This window comes from Bos mutus, chromosome 7, assembly GCF_027580195.1.
Source record: "Bos mutus isolate GX-2022 chromosome 7, NWIPB_WYAK_1.1, whole genome shotgun sequence".
NCBI lineage: Eukaryota > Metazoa > Chordata > Mammalia > Artiodactyla > Bovidae > Bos > Bos mutus.
In genome coordinates, this window is record NC_091623.1 from 44,537,164 (window position 1) to 44,550,249 (window position 13,086).

The 13,086-nt window shown below is 51.0% G+C and overlaps 1 protein-coding gene across 3 annotated transcripts; it reads left to right on the top strand.

Annotated features, from left to right (window-relative positions):
* Window positions 1–204: 204 nt before the first annotated feature.
* On the top strand, window positions 205–12,784 carry HSH2D (hematopoietic SH2 domain containing). 3 transcript variants are annotated; one of them, XM_070373243.1, is made up of 6 exons: window positions 205–2,781; window positions 6,596–6,743; window positions 8,798–8,887; window positions 10,519–10,684; window positions 11,213–11,347; window positions 12,149–12,784. In XM_070373243.1, the coding sequence occupies exons 2-6, from the start codon at window positions 6,619–6,621 to the stop codon at window positions 12,659–12,661; spliced, it is 1,029 nt and encodes a 342-aa protein (XP_070229344.1). In that variant the 5' UTR covers window positions 205–2,781; window positions 6,596–6,618; the 3' UTR covers window positions 12,662–12,784. The 3 variants fall into 3 exon arrangements, with proteins under 3 accessions (XP_070229344.1, XP_070229343.1, XP_005901529.3); XM_070373242.1 differs by lacking the exon at window positions 205–2,781 and adding an exon at window positions 4,166–4,268; XM_005901467.3 differs by lacking the exon at window positions 205–2,781 and adding an exon at window positions 4,279–4,437.
* Window positions 12,785–13,086: the final 302 nt, after the last annotated feature.

A 13,086-nucleotide genomic window follows, 5' to 3' on the forward strand; every position in this document is an offset into this window, starting at 1 on the left:
GTTTACGTCGATAAATGCACTTACAGAAAACAAATTAAAGCTCATTTCAAAGCTAACGGATCTTTATGTCCGCATTTTCCGTGTAGGTACACGGATGTGGCCAGACTTGGGTTCACAGGATGCCTGCTATTTAAAACGCAGCCCAGGTCAGCAGGGGCCTCGGGTCTGGACGGGATCAACGTGGAGGCGGCAGGTTAACCCAAGCTGGAGGAAAAGGTAGCCTCAAGCTCTGAGGAGGTGACACAATTAGAAGAAGACTGACGGGAAAATAAGCTTTCCAGCACCCCCAAACACACATACACATACAGCATAGGAAAACAGAGCGCTCACTGCCAGCATCGTGCCCTCTACTGAGCCCACTGTGTCCACATTTACCCTGCCATGCCACCAAGCTTCTCTTGGTCCTGCTGACACCTTTTTTGCCAAGCTGAGCACTCCACTGTGAGCTCCCTCCCTCACCTATCAGGAGATCCTGCTTCAGACCCCGCTCTCAACCAGGGCTGAGCCTCAGTTCCCTCATCTGTAAAGTGGACAGTGTCATGGTCTCCACCTTACGGGATGGCTCTGAAAAGTCCTGAGGGCACATCCCTGACTTGCTGCTAAGGCCTCTGTCATTATCTGATTCATTACCATTAGCACTGTTAACTTGTCTCCCAAGAGCAAAGCTCACCTCTTGTTTTACATCTTGTCTAACAGGGACAGGTCATCCAAGTTACCAGCTTTGAGCTGTAAAGTATTTGCTCCATTATGCCCCAAGTTTCCATCGGTTGCTCCCACCCAGGTCAGGTGGGATCCTTAAGCTCAGTCCCACCTTGTATCAGCCTCCTGCTCAGAGAGTCATTATTTTTCCTTGTTTCTAAAGATCTTGATGAGGCGGCAGGTAGAGAATCAGCTTCTCCACTACCATCTCCCCCGCCGTACAGAGACACACGATACCTCGGCTCTTTCTAATAACAGCTTCTGTTGTTGAGTCACCCAGTTGTGTCCAACTCTGTGACCCCATGGACTGTAGTACGCCAGGCTTCCCTGTCCTTCACCATCTCCTGGAGTTTGCTCAGACTCACGTCCACTGAGTTGGTGATGCCATCCAGCCACCTCATCTGTTCCCCTCTGCCTTCGGTCTTTCCCAGCATCAGTGTCTTTCCCAATAACAGCTCTAGTGAGATGTGATTCACACACATAGCATTCACCCAGCGCAGAGTGCAGCGTTGTGCAACCATCACCAGTTTGGGAACATTTTTATCACCTGCTACCCATTAGCAGTCACTCCCCATTTCTCAGCCCCCAGCAACCACTGATCTGCTTTCTGTCTCTATGGATTTGCCTGTCCTGAACGTTTCATATAAATAGAATCATACACTGTGTGACCTGCATCTGGCTTCTTTCGCTCAGCATAAAGTTTTGGGGATCAGTCATGCGCTTCATGCCGTTTTACAGCTGGGTAATATCCCACTGTGTGAATGGACCGCGTCTTTTCTGCGTTCACCTGCTGATGGATGTTTGGGTTGTCTCCACCTTTTGGATACTTGCCTGTCTGCTCTGCAAGCCTGCTGAGTTTGTTCCTCTCCCAGGACATTTCCCCTGCTGTTCTCTCTCCTGCCAGCCTCTCCTGCATGTGGATTTGCATGGCATCAGTCTCCTCATGGACCATAATGAGCTCCGGCAGGACAAGAACAGAATCTCTTTGGTCTTCTTTACCAGCATCTAGCGTGGAGAAGGAAATGGCAACCCACTCCAGTGTTCTTGCCTGGAGAATCCCAGGGACTCGGGAGCCTGGTGGGCTGCCGTCTATGGGGTCACACAGAGTCAGACACGACTGAAGTGACTTAGCAGCAGCAGCATGGTGCCCACAGGTCGGGCTCGCCAGTGTCTGTGGAATGAACGAATGAATGAATTGATAGAATGGAGGCATTGGAGCACAAACGTGAGACCATGAAGCCACGTGAAGCCCAGAGTTGACAGAGCCTAGTTGACAGGGCTTCCCCAGCCCTGACGTCCACAGCCCAGAGTGTCCCAGGGCTGAGACTCCCTTGTGGCCACTGCTACCAGAGAGCCACGCCACACGGGGTCCACTGAATGTCACACCAGCTGAGGGCTCCAGCGAGGATTGCAGATCCTAGAGTAAGGGGCTGACTTAAGGGGGTGGACAGGGGTTTTAGAGCCCCCCAGCCCTACTGTGTCCCTGCTGGTCCCCTTCTGGAATGTTCCTCCGAGGACCACGTGTCTATTCACAGGTTCAAAGACTGGTCACCAAGAGGTGGGGGTGATTCTGTTGTGACAGCCTCAGGGGAGGACTTGGCCTGTGAAAGAACACATCCCCCACGCAGTCAGCATCATCAGAGTGGCGCCCTTTATGGTGGGGCCTCAGGAAGGTGGCCTGGAGACTGAAAAACCTCATGTTTCTAGAGACTGAGCTTCATGTAAATGAGGTCCCTGATGGTCAGACTTTCTGTGATAAAGGTCTGTTGGTCGATTCTGTCCCTCCACAACAGCATTGCTCTCCTCCTCAAGGCTGGGAGCCCATCCATCGGGCCGGGGAAGGCATAGAGGATCCGAGAGGTGAAGTGGGGAGGCCAAGCTTGCCTCTCCCCCAGCCAGGAACAAAGGCATCAGCTTAAATCACAGTGAAGAGTCCCCGTGTTCCTCTTAATTGAACGCCATGCTGCATGCTGCAAGGTTGTCTCACCTTATCATCACGTGGCTCAGGAGGGCTGTCCCTGTGCCCACTTCACAGATGCAGAAACTGAAAGGGAGTCTGACTCACGCAAAGCCACACAGTGGGTGAGTGAGTGAGAAACCGAGCTCCACGCGTCTCCTATTTGAGCACAGTGGACTCATGAGCTCAGGACCAGTACCCCCAACTCCCGTCACAACCCCTGGTGCGAGGGGTCAGCAGGGGGCTGGGGGCAATCCAACTGGAGCCTTCAATTGGCGGTGGGGGTTGGGGGAGGCAGCTATCTAGACCAGCTGTACCAGGGCGATAGGTCCGCAGGGAGGCCCCAGCTTAGCCGCAGCGATCTGGGCCGTTTCTGTCTGAGAAGGTCAGAGGAAGTGGTTTTGCCGGGGAGGGGTGAGGTAGCCAGCATACATGTGGGGCTAGCTGATCCGTTAGGCCGGGTTCCCACCCTCGGGGCCCACAGTGTGTGTAGGATGCCCGTCAAAATGTCTTAGTTCTGTTTTTGTTTTAATCAGAAAAAAAAATGGGTACAATAATAATGAACATATAAAATGTATCCAGCCTGGCCTGCATTGGTCTTGATGTCAATGCGGTCATAAAGTAGAATGTTAAATGGGTGCTTTGTTTGTTTGCTTACGGAGGAAGTCGTAATGTAGCCCTGCTTATGCAGTGCGGCCTTTGCCCCTTCAGGCTCAGCCCTGCTGCCTCAGGCCCTTTGCTTCTGCTGTTCTCACCCCACCCTCACCCAGAGCATTCTTCCCATGCAACAACCCCCAAGTCAAGTTGACTCCAACCTGCCCCTCCCTAGCCCTTCCTCCAGATCAGTTTGGCCTCCTCTGGGGGTTCTTGCAACACCAGTTCCCCCTTCCTAATAGGCTGTCCACTTTAAAACGACGACATGAATCACTTCTCACTCCTCTTCGTTGCTTGCCAGGTTATCAATGCTGGGAGGGCAGGGCCTATATGCCTGTCTTGGGGTCACCTCTGTGTCTCCTGAGGATCTAGCACACAATAGGTGTTCAGTAAAGACCTGTCAAGGTCTGGGCTTCCCTGGCAGCTGGTGGATAGGAATCTGCCTGCCAGTGCAAGGGACACGGGTTCGATCCCTGGTCTGGGAAGATCCCATATGCTGAGAACCCGCTAGGCCCGAGAGCTACAACTACTGAGCCTACACACTGAAGCTGTGGAAGCCTGCGCGCCCTGGAGCCCATGCTCTGCAACAAGAAAAACAGAAATGAAGAGCAGCCCCAGCTCACCGCAACTAGAGAAAACCCACCTGCAGCAACGAAGACCCAACCAAAAAAAAACGTAAAAAAAGGAAAAAGACTTGTCAAGGTCTGGATGGAGGAAGGGTGTCCATCCGCCTGCACACAGCAGCTCGGCTGGCCTGCAGATGGGGCCGAGGGTGGGGGTGGGGGCCAGTTGGCGTCCTAGTCCCCGCCCAGGGCTCACCTACTTAAGGAAACAGGAACCACTTGGGGCAGAGTGCCCCGCCCTGCTGACGTGCAGACCCTAAACCGAAACCCAAGGCTCCTGTAGTTGCGGAGGCAGAGCCAGAGTGAGGGCCTTGGGCCCCACAGGGGTCTCCCAGGTACGTGCCTATTTCTGTGCCCACCCCATGCTGGGTGAGACTGGGGCCCCAAGAGCTTCAGCCTCATCTCCACCCTTGAGGAGATAACACATGGGAACCAGGCTGGACCAGAAGGAGAGCCAGGGCTGGCGGGGTCCAGAGAGGCAGGAAGAACCTTCTGGGGGCACTGGTAGGTGACCATTGGAAAATAGAGCTGGAATTTGGAAAAGAGCATCCCTGACAGGGGCACAGCTGGGGCAGACACATGGAGAGGAGAGAGCGAGCTTGGTCAATGTGGAGCAGAGCAAGGATGTAGGTGATGAGGATGTGGGTGATGAGGAGGTGGGGGAGGCTCCGAGGCTGTGGTCAGGAGCTTAAAACTTAGTATGACTTCACTCATCACCCTGCACCCTCCCCTGTGCCACCCTCTCAGTGCCAGGTGATGCTGGGGACCCAGAAAAATCCAAAAGAACCTAGCCCTGGACCTGATCCCCAAGAGCCCCTAATATGGGAGAGACAGAACCAGACACAGATGTTCCACGAGGCAAGGCTAAGGCAGAGGCGGGAATGATAGGAAAGATGGAAGACAGAGATGGATGCCAGGGCTTTGTCCTGGAGAAGAGGCAAGAAAGCTGCCTGGAGGAGGGATATTCTTGCTGGGTCTTGAAGGATAAGTAAGAGTTCTCCCAGGTAGCAAAAAGAACAAGCCTGTGAATATTTCCTCATTCTGCGTCACTACTGGATTCATGAATATTCATTATATGAGTACATGCTGACCTCTGTGCTAACTGTACCTTCTCAGGCAATTACCATCATTAGCCCCAAATGGCAGATGACAATTCAGGCACAGGGAGGTTAAGTGAGATGCTCAAGATCACACAGCAGCCAAGTGGGAGAGCTGCGGTCTGAACCCAGTTTGTCTGGCTCTGATTGGGCTCAGTTGATTTATCACCCTGCTTTATTAAACATTTCTTAATAGATTTCTTTAATTTCACTCACTACAGTTTCTTTGGGTTCTTCCCCAGAGGGTGTGCTTAGCATCTGTCTTCTGGCAAGAGAAAGTCAATATTGGCTGGGTTGATAAACACACCCTCCCTGTAGAAACAGCTTGGTAACAAAGACCTTCTGAGATATTGAAAAATCAGACCAATGGGGAACGGGGGAGGGTTGAGCTCTGGTGTGGGCACAGAATTAAGGGTAAGAGTGAAGGGTCATGTGTGGACAACCAAGCAGGGCACAACCCTTTGGCTGATTCTTCACTCAATTAATACAATTTTGCGAATTGCTGCTGTTTTCTTTCTGTGTTTTCCAGCTCTGTGTCATTGCCTCATGAAGTCCATTGGTACCTGAGCTTAAAACTGTTGAGAATGTGTGTGAATTAATCATGCATTTGTCAAGTTATAGATATGCCATCTGTAGCCGCCACCCTCGGTGACAACAGTGGCGGCGGCAGCTGTTTGGGGCCACATCTCTGTAGTGTTTAATGAAACCATGGCAACATTTTACGACACCCACTGTGTACCTGCTGTTTCATTCATTCACTCATTATTTTGCCATCTCCACATCCCTCCTGGGAAAGTGATAGTTACTAAATTTAACCTTTACATAAATTCGGACTTCTCTGGTGGCTCAGATGGTCAAGAAACTGCCTGCAATGCAGGAGACCTGGGTTTGATCCCTGGGTCGGGTCGCTGCAGTATTCTTGCCTGGAATACTGAATTCCATCCAACTGCTGAATTCCATCCAATTCCATAGACAGAGGAGCTACCATCCATGGAGTCGCAAAGAGTCAGACACGACTGAGTGACACAAGCTCAGTTCTTAAACTTAAATGGTGGTGGTTTAGTCGCTCAGGCGTGTCTAACTCTTTGCAACCCCATGCTCTGTAGCCCACCAGGCTCCTCTGTCCATGGGATTTTTCTCGGCAAGAATACTGGAGTGGGTTGCCATTTCCTTCTCCAGGGGATCTACCCTATCCAGGGATTGAACCCAGGTCTCCCTGCATTGCAGGTGGATTCTTTACCAACTGAGCCACCAGGGAAGCTCTAAACTTAAGTACATGTATGTATAAAAGGGGCTTTCTAATATTTGTAGTAATGGTACACATAATAAGAATAAAACGAAAAGGAAGAATCCTTGGGAGGGGGTTTTGGGGGAATGAGTCAATGAATGAATGTGCTTTAAGTGCCAACACATAGTAGGTGCTCAAGAAACAAGTTGATTTCAATCCTGTTGGCTCTGTCCAACCTGGAGGACTTCTCAAAGGAGGAGGCAGCATGAACTGCATGAATGAAGCGAAGGTGGGAAGTGGACCACACTTGACTCTCTTTCCTCCTTCCCATTGCCAGGTCAGCCCTCACCCCTGGAAGCCATGACTGAGGCCAGAAGGCTGCCCCCACCACTGCCTCCACGACTGGACTGGTTCGTGCAGACGCAGGTGGACCAGCTGACCTGTGAAGGGGTCCCTGAGTGGTTCCACGGTGCCATCTCAAGAGAGTAAGGACACCGCCACACCTTCCACCCTGCCCTTCACCTTCTTTCCTGGTCTACCCCCACCCTAGGCAGGTTTTGACTTTAGGATCCTGGGCTCAGCTGTGCTAAGTGAGTTAAGAGGGTTAAATTCTGTCTCCTCCATGGACTTACTATGCGACCTTGGGCAAGTTACTGGACCTCAGCTCTCTCTATACACGTGGCCACCAGAGCAGTCCTGCCCAGGACCTGACAGGCCCCTTCCCCTCACCTCGCTCAGGCTGGGCTGCAACCTCACTGAGTCAGTGATGGTGAAATGCAGGTTCAGAATCTTTCTTTACACAGTGCCCCCCAAACAGCTGCTCTCTGTCCATCAGGGTTTAGCCAGAATGCACTTTCTACATCAGACTGAGCTCCTAGGACACGAACAAATCCACCTAGTCACCCCCAGGGGCTAGCTCTAAATAAACAGCGAAAAGAACCTTTATTGCCACATTCTAAATGCAGGAAGTTGAGGAAACCTTGTGAAAGCCACAGAAAGGAGGAATTGGGCATGGTTTCTAAGTTCTGGGGTGCACAGCAGAAGTATAATATAAGCCATGCACTGTAATTTTATGTCATTTTAGTAGCTTTATTAAAAGAGGTGAACAGAAAGAAGTGGAATTAACGTTAATCATATTTTTTTATTTAAACCAGTATATTCAACATGTAATTAGCCCTAAGTCCTTAAAATCTGGCACGTATTATATGCTTTTAGTATATCTCGATTCCTACCAGCCATATTTCAAGTGCTTGGCAGCCACACGTGGCCAGTGGCCTCTGTAGTAGATGTTAGTTGCCCAGTTGTGTCCGACTCTTTGTGACCCCGTGGACTGTAGCCCACCAGGCTCCTCTGTCTGTGGAATTCTCCAGGCAAGAATACTAGAGTGGGTTTCCATTTCCTTTTGCACTGTAGTAGATAGCTCATGTCCAAAATCCCCCTTCTGTCTCCTAGAAGGCTACGTCTCACTAGGTGTGAACCCAAGATAATAGTAATAATAATAGTGAGCACCTTGTGTGTTCCCACCAGCCGGCAGTTCCCATATGCATACCATGTGCATTTCATCTGTCCTCCCATGGGCCCTGGGAGTTAGGGTTTACTTTCCCCTTAAGGAAGCTGAAGGTCAGAAAGGGACTGACCCTCGCCAGGGGTCACACAGCTAATGAAAAACAAATGCATTTAAAATCAAATGCGTGTGGTGGTCCCATGGCTGAGACTCCGCGCTCCCGATGCAGGAGGCCCAGGTTCAACCTCTGGTCAGGGAATTAGATTCCACAAGCCTCAACTAAAGGGTTCGCAGGTCACAGCAAAGATGGAAGACCCCGTGTGCTGCAACTGAGACCAGCACAGCCAAATAAATAAAATATTTTTAAAAAATTTTTAAATCAAAAGCATTTGAGAGTAGCTCCTGCTTTATTACCTGTGACACCTTGATCTACCCAAAGCTGTCTTTGATTTGCCTTCCAGTTGTTGGGAAGGCAAGCAGGGGCTGTGAGAGATGGTCAAGGTCATCAGAGACTTCCTACCACCTCTGGGAGAACATCCTTGTCTCTGAATATCCCAAGGTCTGAAACAACCGAGAGAAGAAGTGATGTTAAGCTGTTTGTTCACTTAGGAAATGGAAAACCATATGCAAGTGTGATGCATGAAGCAGGACATCCTAAGCTGGTGCCGTGTGACAACCCAGAGGGAAAGGGTGGGGGGGAGGGAGGGAGGAGCAGTATTCAGGATGGGGGACACATGTATATCTATGGCCGATTCATGTTGATGTACGGCAAAAACATCACAATACTGTGAAGTAATTATCCTCCAATGGACAGAGGAGCCTGGTGGGCTACAGTCCATGGAGTCGCAAAGAGTCGGACACAACTGAGCAACTAAACCACCACAATTATCCTCCAGTTAAAATAAATAAATAAAAATTTTTTTAAAAAAGAAAAGCACAGACCACTGTGGCTCAGGGGTGCCACTACTGGGTGATTGGTATACCAGATGTCTGGCCAGTGTGTTTATCCATCTCTTTCCTGTATTTGCCTTCCAGGGATGCTGAAAATTTACTGGAGTCACAGCCCCTGGGATCCTTCCTCATCAGGGTCAGTCACAGTCACGTGGGCTACACACTGTCTTACAAGTAAGGCCTGGGCTAGGGGAGGCAGCAGGGGGACTCTGGGGCCTACTTGGAGGGGGCATGGGTGCTTCACACCACAGCTTCTCAGGGAGCAACACTATGAGGGTCTGGTAGAATCTAACTGAAGAGTGGGCAGCTGCAGGTATGGCTGAAGCCAGCAGACGTGGGCTTGGTGGTAACTGAGACTGTGTGATAACAGGGATTGCGTGAGACCCAAGAGTAGCTATTGCCTTTCCTCTAACTCCCTCTCCCCAGCCATTTACATGGCAACTCCCTGGACTTCCCTGGTGACTCAGTGGTAAAGAATCCGCCTGCCAATGCAAGAGATGCAAGAGACACGGATTCGATCTCTGGTCTGGGAAGATCCCATATGCCATGGAGCAGCTAAGCCCGTGTACCACAGCTATGCTCTAGAGCCCAGGAGCCGCTACTACTGAGCACCATAACTGCTGAAGCCCACGCTCTAGAGCCTGCGCTGTGCAATAAGAGAAGCCACTGCAATGAGAAGCCCGGGAACCAAAAGTAGAGAGTTGCCCCTGCTCTCCACAACTAGAGAAAAGCCTGCCCAGTATAGAAGACCCAGCACAGCCAAAAATAAAATTATTAAATAAGTTAACTTAAAAATAAATAAATAAATGGCAACCCTCTGACTTCCTTGGGGACATGTTATGGAAAACCAGGGCAGCTCAGCTCCCTAAGTTTTCAATGCCTGATCCAGCATCTCAGTTAGAGGAGTTAGTAGCAGAGACTACTTTTCAAAAGGATTCCAGGCCAAAGGAATTTTTCTTTTTCCAAAGGAATTTTTTAAATGGTCCTATTACAGAGTTACCCACAGAGGGAAAAGCTCACGCCTTCAGTCACTTAGGCAGCCCAAGGCTGCCAGTTAACATGCTGTGTGGTCTTGGACAAGCTACTCACTCTTTCTGTGCCTCCTTCCAAGTCCTCACCTCTAACATCAAAATGCTAAAGTTAATTCAGAGTCTTGATGTGAGGACTAAATGAGACATAACAAGCACATGCTTGCATTCATGCTAAGTCACTCTAATTGTGTCTGACTCTTTGCAGCCCTATGGACCATAGCCTACCAGGCTCCTCTGTCCATGGAATTTTTTAGACAAGAATACTGGAGTGGGTTTCCATGCCCTCCTCTAGGAGATCTTCCTGACCCAGGGATTGAACCTATGTCTCTAATGTCTCCTGCATTGGCAGGTGGGTTCTTTACCACTAGCGCCACCTGGGAAGCTCAGTAAGCACACAGTGGCCAATCAGTAAATGCATTCATTCATTAATAATGAAACATTTTTGAGTATCTGTACCAATTTTCATTGTCATTTCTATTGATCAATTACCCTTGCCAGGCATGGAGCTAAGCTTTTACCTGCAGTAGATTTTTCCATCTTCACAAGAAGGCCTGAATAGCCTCCCATTATAAAGGGGGAAACTGAGGCACAGTACAGTCACCTGCCAAGTGTCACATGGCTAATGAGTGGAGGAGTGTACAAGGGAATCTAGGCAGCGGGCTGTAGACATGATGCTGCCAGCTCAAGAGCTGGGGGTGGAGTGGGGAGGAGGGGTTGGGTTGGGAACCATATGATGGAGAATGGGATAGCCTAGCTCCAACCGTATCTCCACAGAGCTCAGAACTGCTGCCACCACTTCATGGTGAAACTGTTGGATGATGGGAGCTTCACGATCCCTGGGGAAGAGAGGGTCCATGACTCTCTAGATGCTTTGGTCACCTTCTATCAGCAGCAACCGCTGCGACCACATGGGGACCTGCTGATGCAGTCCTGCCCACAGGTGAGGATTGGGACCCCCCAAGGGCCAAGCCCCCCAAACTCTTGCTCCTGCATGCCCCCTCTGCCTCTTGAGATTCCATCATTCTTGCAGTCCCTGTTCCCCTGGGGCCCCGCCCCTCCTGGTCCTTGTTCCCTGGGTCCCCAGGCTGGTTTTTTTACAGGGATTCACGTACCAGGTATAACCTTGTCTGACCTACCAGAATAGCATATTTCCTTATAAGCCTCAGTGGGTGGGGCCTAGCCCTGAGAAGCTGCTGTGGGAGGGACATATCTCCTTATAAGGATTGATGGGCGTGGCCTAGGCCCCCAGAAGCTGTTGTGGGAGGGGTGTGTCTCCTTATAAGGACTGATGAGTGTGGCCTAGGCCCTCAGAAACTGGCTGTGAGTGTAGCATAATCCTTATAAGGCCCAGAGGACAGAGCCTAGCCCTCAGTCATTGCTGTGGGAAGTTTTGTGGGTGGGACAGGACCCCAGCCCCATCCCTGTCCCCTGCCTTGGGACTGAGCTATAGGTCCCCTCTGCCTTGCAGAGGGATCCAGTAAATGTGGATTATGAAGATCTCTTCCTTTACTCCAACGCACTGGTTGAGGAAGCCTCCAGCTCTGCTCTTGGCTTCAGTGAACATCAGACTCCCTCGTCTTATCCCATAGCCCCACTCAAGGAGGTATGTGACAGAAAGGTGGCATCTCCGATCTGGAAAGTGGGAGGTGGGGTGGCAGGATGCAGGGGCAGAGGTGACCCACAGCTGCCAGAGAAGAGTCTCTAGAATGAAGATTAGATCCTGCTGTTGTTCAAGTCCCTAGGTTGTGTCTAAGGTGGAGCTTGCCGATGACTTGGAGGTGGAGGGTAAGCAGGGAAGAAGGTCATCGTCATGGTTTGAATCCCCATGCCTGCATGCATGCTCAGTCACTTCAGTCATGTCTGACTCTTTGTGACCCTATGGACTGTAGCCCTCCAGGCTCCTCAGTCCATGGGATTCTCCAGGCAAGAATACTGGAGTGGCCGCCCTCTTTGTGGCCCATGAGCTAAGTGCACCTTTTGTGTTTTTGAGTGTTTGAAAGAAATCAAAAGAAAAATAGTATTTCATGACCTGTGAAAATCAGGTGAAACCCACATTTCTGTGTCCATATTTTGGGAACACGGACATGCTGGCTCACTGACTATAATCTCTGGCTGCTTCCCACAATAGCAGAGCTGAGTAATGAAGCACAGACTATTGGACTCGCAAAGCTGAAAACACTGGCTCTCTGAACCTTTATGGGAAAAGTCTGCTGCATGCTGGGGGAGACAGTGAAGCCCTTTACTGAGACAGGAAGGATGGGCCGTGGGATCAGGTTTGGGGGGTTCTCTTGGGATCTTTGTCTATCCCGGGGTGTCTGGGTGGGACCTGGGTCCCAGTTTCTGGGGGAGATTCAGCGCTCTGGTGGGTGGGGTGGCCCCAGGTCTCATCTGTTCTCCGTTTCAGGCCTCTGCAAAGCCAGACCCGCTCCATCGGTCAAAGGAAAGGAAGCTGTCAGCAGGGCTGAAAGGTGCATCCATGGAGGGTCGTCTCGAGGAGGCTCGTCAGAAACTCTGGAGGAATCTCAGGATGCTCCCCAAGACGGGCAGGAAGGTCCAGCAGCAGCTGAAATCCCACCTGGAGACTTTGAGCTCATCGTCAGTGACCGACGGCTCGGAAACTGGGACAGGTGACACAGTCTGGGAAAATAACATCAACAAGGACCCCTTTGTGGCCACGTCCCTCACAAGCCCCGCACAGCCCCAAGCTCCAAGAAACAGACAGGGCCCCTCCAGGAAAACCTCAAGGTCGGTCAGCTGGAACGAGGCAGCCTCGAAGGTCAAGGACTGGCACCAGACGGTGGTGAGGGTCCTGTCCTTACAGGCGTCCAAACCAGGACCAGCGGACTTGAAAGAACCCCAGGACTCTCTCCCTGAGGAGTACCTCCCCCCGCCACCCTTCGCCCCTGGGTACTGCTAGGTTCGCCCTGGCTCTGGGACCCTCACTGCTGGGAGCTGTTCATGCCTGGGCCTCTTGCTTTCTGCCGTAACCCACTAGCCCTCAGGGACCTGAGAAATGTAATAAAAACATTGCTTGGGTCTGGTCCTATGATTGCCAGTGGGGCAACCTGGTCATTTTAATAATAATAATGAGGACTTCCCTGATGGTCCAGTGGTTAAGACTCCACACTTCCACTGCAGGGGGCACAGGTTTGATCCCTGGTTGGGGCACTAAGATCCTACCTGCCATGTGGCACAATCAAAACATAATAACAATGAGTTATAGCAATGGGGCTAGGACACCTACTGTGCGCCAGGCCTCACACTAGACCCTCCACATTCATTATTTCTTTCACGCCTCTCAGCAGACCTAGGGACTTCCCGGGTGGCTCAAATGGTAAAGAA